The sequence below is a fragment of the Rhinolophus hipposideros genome (assembly GCF_964194185.1).
Source record: "Rhinolophus hipposideros genome assembly, chromosome: 5".
Classification (NCBI taxonomy): Eukaryota; Metazoa; Chordata; class Mammalia; order Chiroptera; family Rhinolophidae; genus Rhinolophus; species Rhinolophus hipposideros.
In genome coordinates, this window is record NC_138051.1 from 83,787,657 (window position 1) to 83,802,424 (window position 14,768).

General features: G+C 35.2%; 1 protein-coding gene across 1 annotated transcript in view; it reads right to left on the bottom strand.

Moving 5' to 3' along the window:
- Positions 1 to 14,768, bottom strand: part of CEP128 (centrosomal protein 128) — a 317,243-nt gene that overhangs the window by 268,478 nt on the left and 33,997 nt on the right. Inside the window, exon 9 of the mRNA XM_081048990.1 lies at positions 3,562 to 3,678. Within this exon, the coding sequence (XP_080905116.1) occupies positions 3,562 to 3,678 (117 nt within the window). The remainder of the gene's footprint in view (positions 1 to 3,561; positions 3,679 to 14,768) is intronic.

The window sequence follows — 14,768 nt, forward strand, 5'->3', positions numbered from 1 at the left end:
AGTCTAAATAACTCTTTCGTGACCTTAGCACCCACCATTCCTATCCACTCCACGAAATTTAACTGATCAGTTGCCTTACTATCAATCATCGGATCAAAAGGAGTGTGTAATATGATAAATGTACCTTCATGTTAAACAAACACTATTGTCTGCACAGTGGTTCAATAAGGAAAGACTGATGGTTACAGGCTTAACGACAGTTGAATTCGATTAGAGTAAGTTCAGAGCACTAGAACAATCACTCAAAATTTAAAAGATATATGAAAGGAATATTATTGTCCAACTAATAGAAAACGTTCCTCTCTCTAAAGAGACCTCTACTGAGATACCAAAACAATGTTGTTTAACATATGATATATGAGGTCTGAAGGCCAGTGAAGGTCCTCACAAAGTTAAGAAAATCAGACATTCAAGTGACCTCTGCAGCACATGAGTAATAGATGCTCAGAAAAGGAAGTGGATTCCAGAGTATGCATAGCCCTTTTGCTTAGACCAATAGACTACAAAAAAGAAGGGGGAAAAAAAACACAAAAAAGAGTAACAATTACTTAAAAACTCTAAGCAAGGAGAAGTGGCTTTCCTTCAAACAATTTCCAAAGATTATGACTGTTTTTAATTAAATGGGGACATGTAAAGCTCTGAGGACTTATGGACCTCATTAGGTCACTAAAAAGATGTAGGTTTTAGCCAAAGACGCAGGTTACCTCCATGTAATACGGCACTATACCTAGAAATCTCTGACATCCTGGAATTTTTAATGAACACTCCTAATCTCTTAACAACTTTTAAATGTCATAATTTTCACTGACATTGAATTATACATTTTAGGGAGGCAGAAGAGCAGAGGGGCTAAAAGTCCAAGCATACTTACACACCTACAGATTCAATTTCTCTCCATAGCTAGATACAAGCTACATCAACTACTATTATCAACAGTATAGGTATTGCCATAAGTATTTTTTAATATCGAAAAGAAAGCAGTGTTTTCTCTCCTTAAACATGACCTTTCCAGAGGAGTCTAAGCCACTTAACTTAGGAGCAGGAAAACGCATCTGCCTAAATTGATCCTTTCCAGTTTCCGCTGCACTATTTAATCTAAAACCACCTTTTAAAAGCGTATAGGTCACCGCTTATATTAAAGTGACAAAATACGAAATTAAACATTTTTTTTATCAATAGTGATCCTCTATTTTATTGTCAGAGATGGAATTCCAAATCACAGCTCAAGCTTTTAGTCAAATTGACAATTACAATACAAATATTCAGGCTCTGGTTTCTCAAAGGAGGTGGGAAGCAATCTTCCTCTCCCTCTTTTCTTTGTAATTTTGTTCATTCTGCAAAGAGAGAAGAAAATAAGTATGGAAAATTTCTCTAATTTTCTCTTGCAAAAAAGAACAATTGTCTCTTCAGCACTATTCTTATTCTCACCAGATGCAATTTGCTTTAAGAACAAATGTATAAAAATCAAGCTTTAAAAAAAAGTCTACAACATGCTCTATCTAATTATTCAACAAAGTATCCTCTTCAAAGTAATTACCAACTAACAAGGGTATGCCTCCTTTTGTAAAGTGAAGGAAAATGGAATTTTAGAAAACAAAAGATTTTTCTATCAGCTTACATTATAATTTCAGGGTTGCAATTTTTGTTCTTAATTTTCAATTGGCAGTATCTTTACTTAAAAAAAAAAAGTTTAATCTGTCAGTTACTAAGGGTTTAATGATCTTCGATCACACATGAGTAGATATATACATCACTTAGAAAAACCATTTGGTAAAAGAAAAAATTTCCTTTGTTTTTAATCTTTTTGTTTTCTTGTTTCTAATTTTTTAAACTTTATGTATAGATCTAAGAAACGTTTAAAGGAAATTTCAACAAATTTATTTTCTATAATAATAAAATATAACTAATGTAACAAAATGAGAATTCACAAATCCACCCCCACAAAAATGAATGAATGTATGAAGAAAAAGACAAAGTCCCTCCTTACACTAGGATTCTAACTTATAAATTCTAACTTATAAATGTAGAAGAAATGATAGAATCTTTTTAAATTGCCATTTAGCATCACTTATAGTAATAATTGTTTCACACAAGAATCAACAATAGATGCTAAAATCCATAGGTACGACAAGAAACAGGCTATTTTCAAGTCTCAAAGAGTCTCCCCATAAAATAAATATTTGAAAAGGCATAATAATAACTTCACAGTGGAGAAAACTGGCAGGCAATGCTTTAACCAAATGTTCAGTTTTCACCAGAAATGGGACAAATCGACATTACATGCTTCCTGACATGATATCCTGGGAAGGACGCAACACCAATTCTCTGGATTTTCTGCCCAAAGTCCATAACTTGAATCTAGTTATGAGAAAACATCAACAAACCCAAAATGAAAGACATTCTACAAAATAACTGGCCAGTACTCTACAAAGTTTTCAAGGTCATGAATGATAAAGACTGAAAATCTGTTTCACAATAAAGGACACTAGAGAGACATGATAGCCAAATGCTTTATGTGATTCTATACTGTATCTTGGACAAGAAAAGAACTTTAGTGGCAAAATTTGAACAAAACCTATAGATTAAACCATGGCATTGATCCAATATTCACTTCCTGTGACTACGGAAGAGAATGTACACACCATATTATTTAAATATAAAAGTATTTGCATCATGTGTGCAACTAACTTAAAAATATGCGTGTGTGTGCGTGCACACGCATGCACACACACGCATGGGTGTATGGATATGTATAGAAAAAATGATGGAGCCAGTCTGGTAAAATGTGAATATCGGAAGAATCTAGAAATAGGATACACAGAAATTCTTTGTTCTAATATTTCAACTTCTTCATAACCCTGAAATTTCAAAATATAAAGAGTATCTAAAGGGTAAGTGACCTCTATTTTTAAGTAGTTTGATGATAGTCTAGTCTAGGGGTTGGCAAATTTTTTTCTATAAAGTTCCAGACAGTCAATATTTTAGGCTCTGTGGGCCATAATCGTCTCTTTCACAACTATTCAACTCTGCCCTTGAGTCACAAAAACACCTAAGACAGATTGAAAATGAATCAGAATGGCTGTGTTCCTATAAAATTTTATTTCCAAAAATAAGCAATGGGCCAGATTTGGTCCATTGGCCATAGTTTGCTGACCCCTAGTTCATATCAATGAAAACTGATCAAAACAATTATACTTTCAGTTAACATGGTTGGAGCACATGCCAGACACTATGTTAAATGCTTAGCTGGCATTAACTCACTAATCCTCACACCAATTTGATTAGGTAAATATTATTATTAATATTATTTCCATTTCCCACAGAGGAAACAGGCCTAGAGAAGTTCAGGAATTTGCCCAAGGTCACAAAGCCAGCAAGCAGGTAGATGCTGGGTTAGACCCCAAGGGTTGTCTTCACTGAACTATAACCAATGTGCCATACTTCTCACAGGGACTGAATTATACTGTCACATGCAACTTAACAAAGGAACTTGAACCATTTTAACAATGGCTAAATATCCAAATTCAAGAGAATCATTCTGAGACGGTATTTTTCACAAACCTCTTGTAGCTGCAAGGAAAGGAGTCCCAGTTGGTCCTGCCGTCTTTCCACCAACTGTCTTTCTGTGCGCATCTCTCTTTCTATTTCCTGAAGTCGCCGCTCCACCCGATCTGAAACCTTCACATGAACAGAAAGAGTGACATTATAGAGCTATTAGGGGGAAAAAGACTAAACTGAAGAGATATTTGATACCAGATACACCACTGCCTAAAGCATTTAAGATGGGCATGTTTGTGGAGCCCTTTTTCATGACATATTCATAAAACAGATCACACAAAAAGCTGAAAGTTATAAAAGAAAACAATCACTAGTCTCCAAATAATCCAAACCTGGATCCCAATAAAGGACTTACAGTTTTCAAAGTATAAAATATTAAGTGAATAGATCAGAGCAAAAAGTAATAAACTAGAAAAGACTGCCCTCTGGTGAAACAGAAGGAAAATAGCAATTTTGCAAGCTACTGCATTTATTACTCTGGTAATGATAAACTGTTCTATGTATTCAGTTCTTTATCATTTTAATTATCTATAAGCATGACCTGCCGAGGAAGGTTTTGATGTTTATGTGCAGCAAATAATTAAAGGGCTTTTCATTAGCTTGTCAATCTTTTCTACTGTGATCTGCTAAAAATAAATGAGCTGTAAAGGATCAAACACTAAAGTCAAACTGAAAAATGTGTAATTGGGACTCTAAAATAAACATGAAAAGATTTTTATTTCTCTCTGATGGAAGATTTTCCTTGCTAAAAGTTGGGCAAATTCAAAAACACTTTATACATTACCATTATATAGTCCCCTAAAAAAAATTTTTACACTATTTGATGATGTGCACATTTGGTGCTGATGGATAGGAGACATTTGCATTCATTTAAGAGAAGCAATAAACACAATCCTTTTATGAGAAATCTTTTGCCATCAATTCTACATAGCCAAGAAAGGTCCTGATCACCAAAGATCGTACTGGGACGATGGATATGTTCTAAACTGGATTTTGGTGATGGCTGCACAACTCGGGACATTTTCTAAAAATCGATTAATTGTACACTTAAAGCAGATTAATTTTATGGTAAATTATACCTCAGATCAAGTTGTTCTTTAAAAACACATCGGTAAACACAAGTTTAGTCAATAAAGACTGAGCAAAACATCCTCTCAAAAAAATTAGCAGTTAATATTTACTAAGGCTGATAAGCCTAGTGTTTCCAACTTCCAGTGCCTAAATCAATTAAGATATATATTATAAAATTCACAGTTCTTTACTAAAAACTCAAAATACCCAAATCAAGCTTCTAATTTAGCCTAGTAATCAACTATAATATCCCAACAAACAATTTACTACTACATCTAAAATAAATGCAGTACTGCTGTAATAGAAAAAAAAATATTAGATAAACACTAAAAAATAAAAGTTGTTAATTTGTTCAGTTTTTACAAAATGAAAATATCTTTATTGTTCACAGTGAATATAAGAAACAATTAACAGCAACACATCAAAAAATAAATGATTCAGAACCACTTCAAACTCATTAGGATAACTACTATAAAAAACAATAATAATAAAATAAATATTGGAGAGGCTATGGAGAAACGGGAACGTTTGTGTACTGTTTTGGTAGGAATGTAAAATTATACAGCCGTAATGGAAAACAGTATGGTGGTTACTTAAAAACTTAAAAATAGAGTGACCATATGATCCAGCAATTCCATATCTAGGTATATACCTAAAAGAATTGAAAGCAGGGTCTCAGGTATTTATACACTTTGTACACATATGTTCACAGCAACATTATTCACAATAGCCAAAACATGGAAGCAATACAAATGTGCATTAACAGGTAAATAGAGAAACCAAATGTGCCGTATATATGCAATGGAATATTGTACAGCTTTAAAAAGGAGGAAAATTCTTACACATGCTACAACATGGATAAACCATGAAGACATACGCTAAGTGAAACAAGCCAATTACAAAAAAAAAAAAATCTGTATCATTTCGCTTATACTGAGGTACATCGTCAAATTCATAGAGACAGAAAGTAGAATGGTGGTTGCCAGAGGCAATGTGCCTAAAAAGGTTTTGATGTTTTGAATGGTGGAGTTGTTGCTTAATAGGTAGTTCCAGTTTTACAAGACAAAAATAGTTTGGATTTAGCTGCACAACAATGTGAATGTACATAACACTACAAACCTGAACACTTAAAATTGGCTAAGATGGTAAATTTTATGTTATGTGTATTTTACCACAATTAAAAATAAACAATAAAGAAGGATAAAAAGAAATAAAAATAATCTGCTAGTACCACCGTCTATCAAGAGAAAAACATTGTTAAGTATTTTGTTTTATACACCCAGGAATTTTTCTATGCATATGTGTATGACTAGTCAAACACATATTCATTTCATTTCTTTTTTTGAACAAAAATTGGTTATTTCACAGAGTATTTTATACACTTTTTGTAGTTCACATATCAGGGACAACTTTCCATGATAACAAATAAATCTACATATTCATTATTAACAAATGAGACATAGTTCTCCATAATTGATTACAATAATTCCCTATTGATAATGGGATAACATTTATTTTTACTAGAATATGCTGTGACAAACATTCCTATATAAAACCATTTTTGTAAAGTAAAGATACAATCTTTAAGTAAAATTGTTGAGTCAAAAGATATGAATCACTAATGAAGTTACTAATCTGGGATCACAAAATAAATTAGTGAGAAAAATGAGCCCAATATATATGAGTAAGTCTCTATTTCCAGCAGTATCTTGTAATCCCAGGTCCATTTTCATGTATCCATTCAGTCAGCATGCACAACACTAATATATTCCAGTTACTATGATAGGTAAAGATTAGGGATATAGCAATACACACGCTGTATCCACAAACCCTGCCTTCGAATAGCTAGCTATCTATTGAGAACTGACATTGAATGAGTAGAATTTCTCTAATTAAATTTAATGAGTTGAATGACTTCTAAATTTCAGGGAAGAAGGTTGTGCTTATTAGCATCCTATCAAAATTAAAGCAGTTCAAGTAACCAAATACCGAAATCAAATTCTAAAATTATTAAACATTGTCCACTTCACCAACACAGTAGTACATGTGATGATGGAGAATTACTGTATCAGTTTTGAAACAATGTTTGTGTTATAACGGCAGCTTCTGTCATGGTTTCAATGATCCCCGCTTCCTGGTATTCATACACTTGCGGATGGGTCCTAGTGACTTTCTTCTAATGCACAGAATACACAAAAAGTAATGAGATGTCACTTCCATGATTGGGTTACAAAAAATGGTGATTTCCATCTTGCTGGCATGTTCTCTCCTGCTGGCCCTCTCTCTTGCCTTCTCACTTGCTTGCTCTGATGATACAAGCTGCCACGTTGTGAGATACTCTGTGGAAAGGCCACGTGTCAAGGAAACAAAAGAGCCCTCTGAACAATGGGTCATGACAAACAGATGCTTCAATCCAATAATCTACAAGGAACTAAATGAGCCAGGAAGTAAATCCATTCCAGTCAAGACTTAGGAGATGACTGCAGCCTGTGAGAGACCCAGAGCCAAAGCAGCTAGCTAAGCCACGCCTGGAATCCTAACCTACAGAGACGGTCAGATAACAAATGTAAGCCAGTGAATTCAGGGAAATTTGATATGCAGCCATTGATAATGAAGACAAATTTTCATGTTTTCAAATAAATCCTCATCCAGGAAATAATCTAGAGACTCTAATGAAGAATACAGTCTCTACTCCATCCACAAAATTTCTAGCCATTTTACAGAATTTTGTTCTCCATTCCAAAATACTATTGTTTTCACTGTTACTGGCTTCTCTGTAGTCCAGTGATAGAAGACCACTTCTTTTCTACCAGCCATGCCATGTACTGGCCTTGTGATTAGCCTTCTAAATGAAGCATACACTATGTGAGATGTTCACGTAATATAATCTCCAAAAACACCAATTTCATCATCCCTAAAATGGGGATAACCACTTGTCCTGCTTGCCATGTAGAGTACTGTAGATCAAAAAGCATAAAAATAGTGGGACAAAAAAATACAGAAGACATGGCAGAAATTAATAGTTGTTTTCCAATATCTACTCCCCTACCCCCATTTCTTCCATAACAAAGAAATTTTCTAACTTGATAGGTGGCTGCCAAACATAAACAATACATATTCTGGCCTCCTCAGCTGGTAACTGGCCATGTGACTTAAAATTCTAGCAAATGGGATACATTAAGTGTCAAGTGACAACTTCAAGGACCTATCCATAAGAGAAAACACATAGGTGCCTTTTGCTCTCATACTCATCCCTTCCTCCACCTTGCTGTCCGGTACACAGATGCCGCCATCTTAACTCATGAACCTGAGGCCATAACAGCAGAAAAACAAGAAGAGCATGACAGAAAGAGCCAGAATCCCTTACACATTTTAAGGTCAGTACATGCAGCACCAATCTGGAACACTGAACTCCCTACTAAAGACTTTTCCACAGAAAGAAATAACTTTTGTCTTTTTTAAGCCATCATTAATTGGAGGTTTTCAATTATTTACAACTGAAACCGACCTTAACTAAAAGAGAGAAGCATTTAGTGAACTGCAAAATGCTACAACTATTGCCTTATACATCCAGTGTAGAAACATGGGAAAATCATAATACCCTTGCTCTGGTTATTCAAGTATTAAAAAAAAAAAAAAAAAAAAAACACCTCTAAGTAAGAAAATGAACACACATTATAATTAGGATTCAGACAAGCAAAACATACATATAAACTAGTATGATTGAAAATGAATAAACACACTAAGTATTTTATGATTTCCAACAGTGGTAAAATTATAATCCTCGTGTAAGTCCACCAAAGGATCTTTATAGACCAATCATCCAGACAGATCAATATGGTCAAAACATTTCCCTTTTTCTACTGCTAATATTCTGAGTCACACAACTCTAACTCAGCAACAACCGAGGACCTGAAATGTACATTTGGACAATCCTAGTTTTCTTTGTCTATTCTTTCACATCTATTTCTGTGGTACATTTCTGTATTAGTTAGAATACAACCTTAGCTCTTTCAAAGAGACGAAGTATACAGCAACTGAAATAAGATAAAAGTGTATTTCCATCTCATACCGCAGTCCAGAAGAAAGCAAGGCAGCTGGCAGGCCACGCTGCTCCCTCAAGTCATCCAGGGATTCAGGGGCCTTCCACCTGTTGCTCCACTATCACCCTAGGTTGTTATCCTCACCTGCATGGTTTAAGCTGGGTCCATGCTACATCCACATTTCAACCCACATAAGGAGAAAGTGAGAAATTACCAGAAAAGTAGCTTTGTTTTCAAGGAGACAAGTCAGAAGTGGTATGCATCACTTTTACTCACACTTTGTCACATGGTCTCAACTTAGCTGCACACGGAAACTGGGAAATGTCATCTCTACTTGAGTAACCATGTGCCTGGACGAAACTGCCGGGGGCAGGAGGTGGTGAGGGGAGAAGCAAGGGGAGCTGATTCCAAAGGGAAGAAGGCACTGGACACCAGAGGTTAGTGAAAATTAGCATACCTTCAACACATAATGCAATTTTACAGAAGGCCCCCTTTCATCCTTTTCGGAAGAGGGTAAGATAAAGGCTAATTCTCAGATAAAAGTACGAAAAGAGGACATTTAAAATACTAATTATAAAACTGAACAGTATGTAACAGGTTACAACACACATAGATTTTAATCCTGTAAATCCACTTCAAGAAACTCATTCTACCCATTTACTTTCCTACGTGAAACTGGCACAAGGACAAGGTCATCCATTAAAGTGCTGTGCACAAAAGCAGAAGACTGACATAACCTAAAACATCCATCAATATGAGACTGGTTGAATAAATTATGGGGCAGTCATTCAGTAGAATGCTTTACATGTTAAAGAAAGGAATTAGAAAGCTCATTACATACTAATATTGAACAATCGCAAATCTCAAAACCATATTAAATGAAAAAAGCAAAATGCAGAACAGTGCTTTAATATGCTACTTGCTACCAATTATGTAACAAAAAGGAGAGCAGGGAAGAAAGGTCTCTCTCAAGGTGATATCATTTCCCTGCAGTCCTGCATGACAACAGGGAGCCAGCCATGCCCAAATTTGGGGGGTGGAGGTGAGGGAAGAGAAGCCAGTGCAAAGACCCTAGTTTAGAAATGAATCTGGCAAATTCAAGACACAAAGAGAAAGACAGATAACATAAGTACTATAATCTGGGGTAAGGAATTTGGAACAGAAGCAGCTTGGGGAGGATTTGTAAAAGCAGGCGAAGAAGTCACAGTGAAATGACAATTTCTGAAAACTACTTGGCTACTGTCAGGTGCACGGATGGGGCACACACAGGAGGAAGGAGACCAACTTCAATGGAGGCCACTGCAGTGAACTCAGTGATGGTGCTTGAAAAGAAATATTAAACAGAAGAAGATGGAATTAAGCAAGATTTCAAAAATAAATAGGGCAAGATTTTGTAATGGATTAAAAGTGTGGTATGAAGAAAAAGATCTAGAGCGACTCTTAGGTGACCCCTGGATGGATTATGATTCCATTTTCTGAGACGGGGAGAACACAGGAAGAGCAAGTAAAGACAGTTCTAAATAGAAGGGCATGCAAAACACTAATTCAAAAAGATATATGCACCCCTATGTTCACTGTAGCATTATATCCAATAGCCAAGATACTGAAGCAACCCAAGTGCCCATCAACAGACAACTGAATAAAGACGTGGCATCCATATATACAATGGAATATTAGTTGGCCATAAAAAGACAATGAAATCTTACGATTTGCAACAACATGGATGGATCTAGAGAACATTATGCTAAGTGAAATAAGTCAGACTGAGAAAGACAAATACCATATGATCTCACTTACGTGTGGACTCTAAAGAACAAAATAAATGAACAAACAAAACAGAAACAGACTCATAGAAACAGAGAGCAAACAGAGGGGAGCAGTCTTTGGGGAGCTGGAAGAAAAAGGTGAGGGATTAAGAAATACAACTTGGTAGATACAAAATAGTCACAGTGGAAGGGGAAGGGGAAGGGGGAGAGAGACAAAGGAAGAGGAAGGAAGAAAAGAAGGAAAAACAGCAGGAAGAAAAGGAAGGAGAGGAGGAAAGAAGGGTATGGGCTCTGTACCTAAAGACACAGCATATATTTATAACTATTGAATGACAAGATAATTCCCAATAATAAGAACTATTTTAAAGACGGCATTTGTTAATTCCCCCTCACTTTTATTTTCTATTTCTGAGACCTAAGGAAAATATATTAACAATGTCAACTAATACTAATTAATTTTTATTAGCAGCCCATATTCATCAATTAAATTTACTACTAAGATATCAAAAAGTCCTCAGTCTCTATATTTAGTTAGAAAAATAACAAAGTAAGAATAATAACTAGAATAGCATTTAAAGTTAACATTTAAAGAAAAGAGGTGAAACAAAAGCATTCTGCTTATAGGATTGTATTCTGGCTTTTCAATGTTGATTCCTCAGCTCTTTAATAATACATGCTGTTGTAAAAACCATTTCAATAATATTTGCTGTATATCCTGCTGCTGCAATCTATGCAATATCCTAAATTAGGTGTTGAGAGAATTTTTAGTTCAATTAATGACCAACTCTTCCAGAAATAGCTGGATCCGTTTACATTTTTATTAAAATAGTAACCCTTCTATAGAAAACTAAACAAAAAAGATTGACTTTTTCCTCCATGAATAATCAAACTTAACATTCACTCATATCACACTCAACTGGGTAAATTCTAGGCAACTAATTTCCCCTGTGGTATAAGGCCTATGCAATATTGATTGTTTATTAACACATTAAGTGTTAACAGAAAATATTTTCTATAACATCATGCTATAAATAATAACTACTCCCTTCCAATGGGCAGTTTGAAAAACAAATAAAAATCTATGATGCACAAAGGATTAACAAATCAGATCATGGCATGTATGACAGAAACCAGTATTTTTTTTTGCCTCTCAAAGAGAAATGTTTTCTATAAATTTTCAAGATACATTTTAGTTACTGAGAGAATGCATGACAAACAAGTGTAGCCTCAGAATAATATACAATAAATGTGATTAACAGTGGTTACCAGTAGATTTGAAATTGGTGAAAGATGGGGCAGTCATTTGTTTTCCGTTATTTCTACAATATTTTAAAGTTTTCCACCATGAATGTGCATTACTTTGGTAATTTTATTTTAAACTTAAATCTGGAGGGGGAAACAGATGCAGCTTCTGAGAAGCTCAAATAACAAAACCACATCTTCTCTGACAGTTGTTCTCGTGAATTCACAAATGTAACACAAATGTCCAGTATTTATGATGTGTAAATCTTGACTTCAGTTGGAATAAGTGAGTCACAACATCTATATTAAGCCTTGTACAAGTTGGAAGTAAGCATCATGTGCCTTCGGAGAATCTTCTAAAATTCAACAATATTATTTTTAAGTTTTTGCATAAATAATTGTTTCTTAGTCAGGACTACATGAGGTTCGAGATGCCCTCCGTACAATTGTGAGACAAACTTACTTTGAAAGCAAATTACAGAAAGCACAAAACAAGCTGTGACATCACAACCTGATGTAAGGAACTGGCAGATGAACAATTCAACCGAGTACACAATTAGGTGTGTAAGATTTTCCAGGTTTAGACAACATAAAAGAATGTGTCCTGAAGAGCTGGGCATACTGGACAACTGAGTAAACTAGCAAGGTGTACGCACCAATTATACTAATGAGCTGTGACGACTAGTGAGGCGTGACATCCAGTCGTGCAAGCATAGCTTTATCTGATATAGAGTAATTCTGACGTATGGTAATGATGATAGGAAAGAACTCTGGCTTTCTTTGAATTTAGCTGTTAACTTTTGGCTCAGTGGTTAGACTGTAGACCCCCAATAATTCTCTAGCCTATGTAGATAGTACTTGCAAGTTTTATTTGCTATATGAAAGAAATAAAAATGGAATGATAACTCTGTCCATCACGGGTTCTCTTTAACATGATAAAGGTAAAACTTAACAGAAGTAATGTACACTATGCAAATTAGTATTTTCAAACTCTGAACTCAAACCATCCCAAATATCTAACAAGGTCCAAAACCAGCCGGACGGTACAGATGGAAACGGCCAGGGCTTCCTCAGATCTACAAGGGTCTCAGCAGAATACTGAGGCTATTGGAGTCTGGATCAAAGAACTTGTTACAAGCATGCTCACAAGTTGTACACCTAAGTAGCAAGGAAAAGAAACCTCCCGCACAGCTGAACAACTCAGTCAGATCTCGTGCATTAGAAATAGCAAACACAGTAATGAAATCTGATATATACAAAAAGACTGAGGGAGTTTCACGTCCAACAATGACAGACTATAGATAATTCAGACCAACCCTTCCACTGAAAATAACTAAAATATCTAGAGCTATTTTAAATAAAAGTCTGGAAAATTAAAATGAAGTAAAGACATATGAGATCAAAAGCAAGAGAAGAAAGAAACCCAAAGAGAGTGGTCTATCTTTCAGGGCCACTTTCTCCCCGAAATATCAGACCATTTCACAAAAGGCAGCCTGAGACACTGAGTAGCTGAACAGAGTTTTTCACAGACGTGTGGAGTCAAATGGGAAAAGCTGAAGTTGAGAGCTTTTCCAAGGAACATTCCAGGTTAAACTTGCCCTACCCCCAGCCCTTAGCCTTCAAGTTGGAATCTTAATACACTAGCATTAAGAGTAAATCAGAAGTAGTTCAAACATGGCACTGAAGTTTAACACTGAAATAGCTCAATGACAAATAATAAGGTAAGCCACGATTGCTATAGCCCCAACCTATAACAAAAAACAAATATGTCCTCTCATACATAATAATTATCAAATTATCTGTGCAACTTTTCTTTGCTGAGAATGAAATATATTTTCTCTCATCAACAGAAGATCCCATTAAGAGACTTTTAAAAATGAGAAGAAACAGCTGTAGAATGGGAGACAATATTTGCAATACATATAACTGACAAGGTGCTCATATACAAAATATATAATGAACTCCCACAAATCAATAACAAAAAGACAAGCAATCCAATGAAAAAGTGGGCAAAAAAGTAAACTAATGTGTCAAAAAAGAAAACAGCCAATAGCCAACAAACATAAAGATGCTCATCATCATTAGCAATCATGAACATGCAAATTAAAGCCATGATGAGACACCATAAACACCCAAGATGATGGCTATTATTGAAAGACTCGATATTATCAAGTGTTGGGAAGTATGAAAAGCAACACGAATTCTCATACACTGCTAGTGGGAGTGCAAATCAGTGCAACTGTTTTTGGAAACCTGTTCATCAGTACCTATAAAATCAGAAGGCACCTAGCAATTGCACCTCACGTTATGTACCGAGAGAAATGTGTGCACATGGGCAGTAGAATAAAAAGATCAATCGCAGCATTGTTCATAATAGCCCAAAATTTGAAATAATTAAAATATCTATCATAAAATGTTACAATATATTACAGTATATTCATACAATAGAATACTAAAGAGCAATAAAAATGAACGAACTGCAAGTATACGACACAACACCCAGAAGTATCATACTCATAATTAGCAATAGAAGTCAGACACACAAAAAATATGTCCTGTATGATCACATTTATATAAAAAGTCCAAAACAGGCAAAATTAATCTAAAGGGTAAAAAGTCAAAATAACAGCTTTAAAAAGGAAGGAGTCAGTGATCAGGGAGGGGGAAGGAGGAGGCTTCCTGTGTGCTGGTAATCTTCCATTTTTAGGTCGGGTGGTTGTTACAACATGGGCATGTTCACCTTACAATAATCAATCCATCTATACATTGATTATGCATGTTTCTGCATGTGCATTATACCTCCAGATTTTAAAAATTAGGAAAAAATAAGAAAAAGCTTCGGCAGGTTCCATTGTCAAGTGACAGGTTCCATTCTAGAGTTTATGAGAAGAACTGAAAAACCATGTAGGAAGTTATAGAGAAAATTGGAGCTACATTCTTAAAACTGTGCATTCGGTTCCTGTTGAGATAGTATGTAAATCAGACACTGGCACAAATTTCTTGCTGTGTGAACCACTACAATTAAGAAAGGCACCAATACATTAATCTCAGAAAAGACCTTTATTTGAAGTATATGGAACTTTAGCTA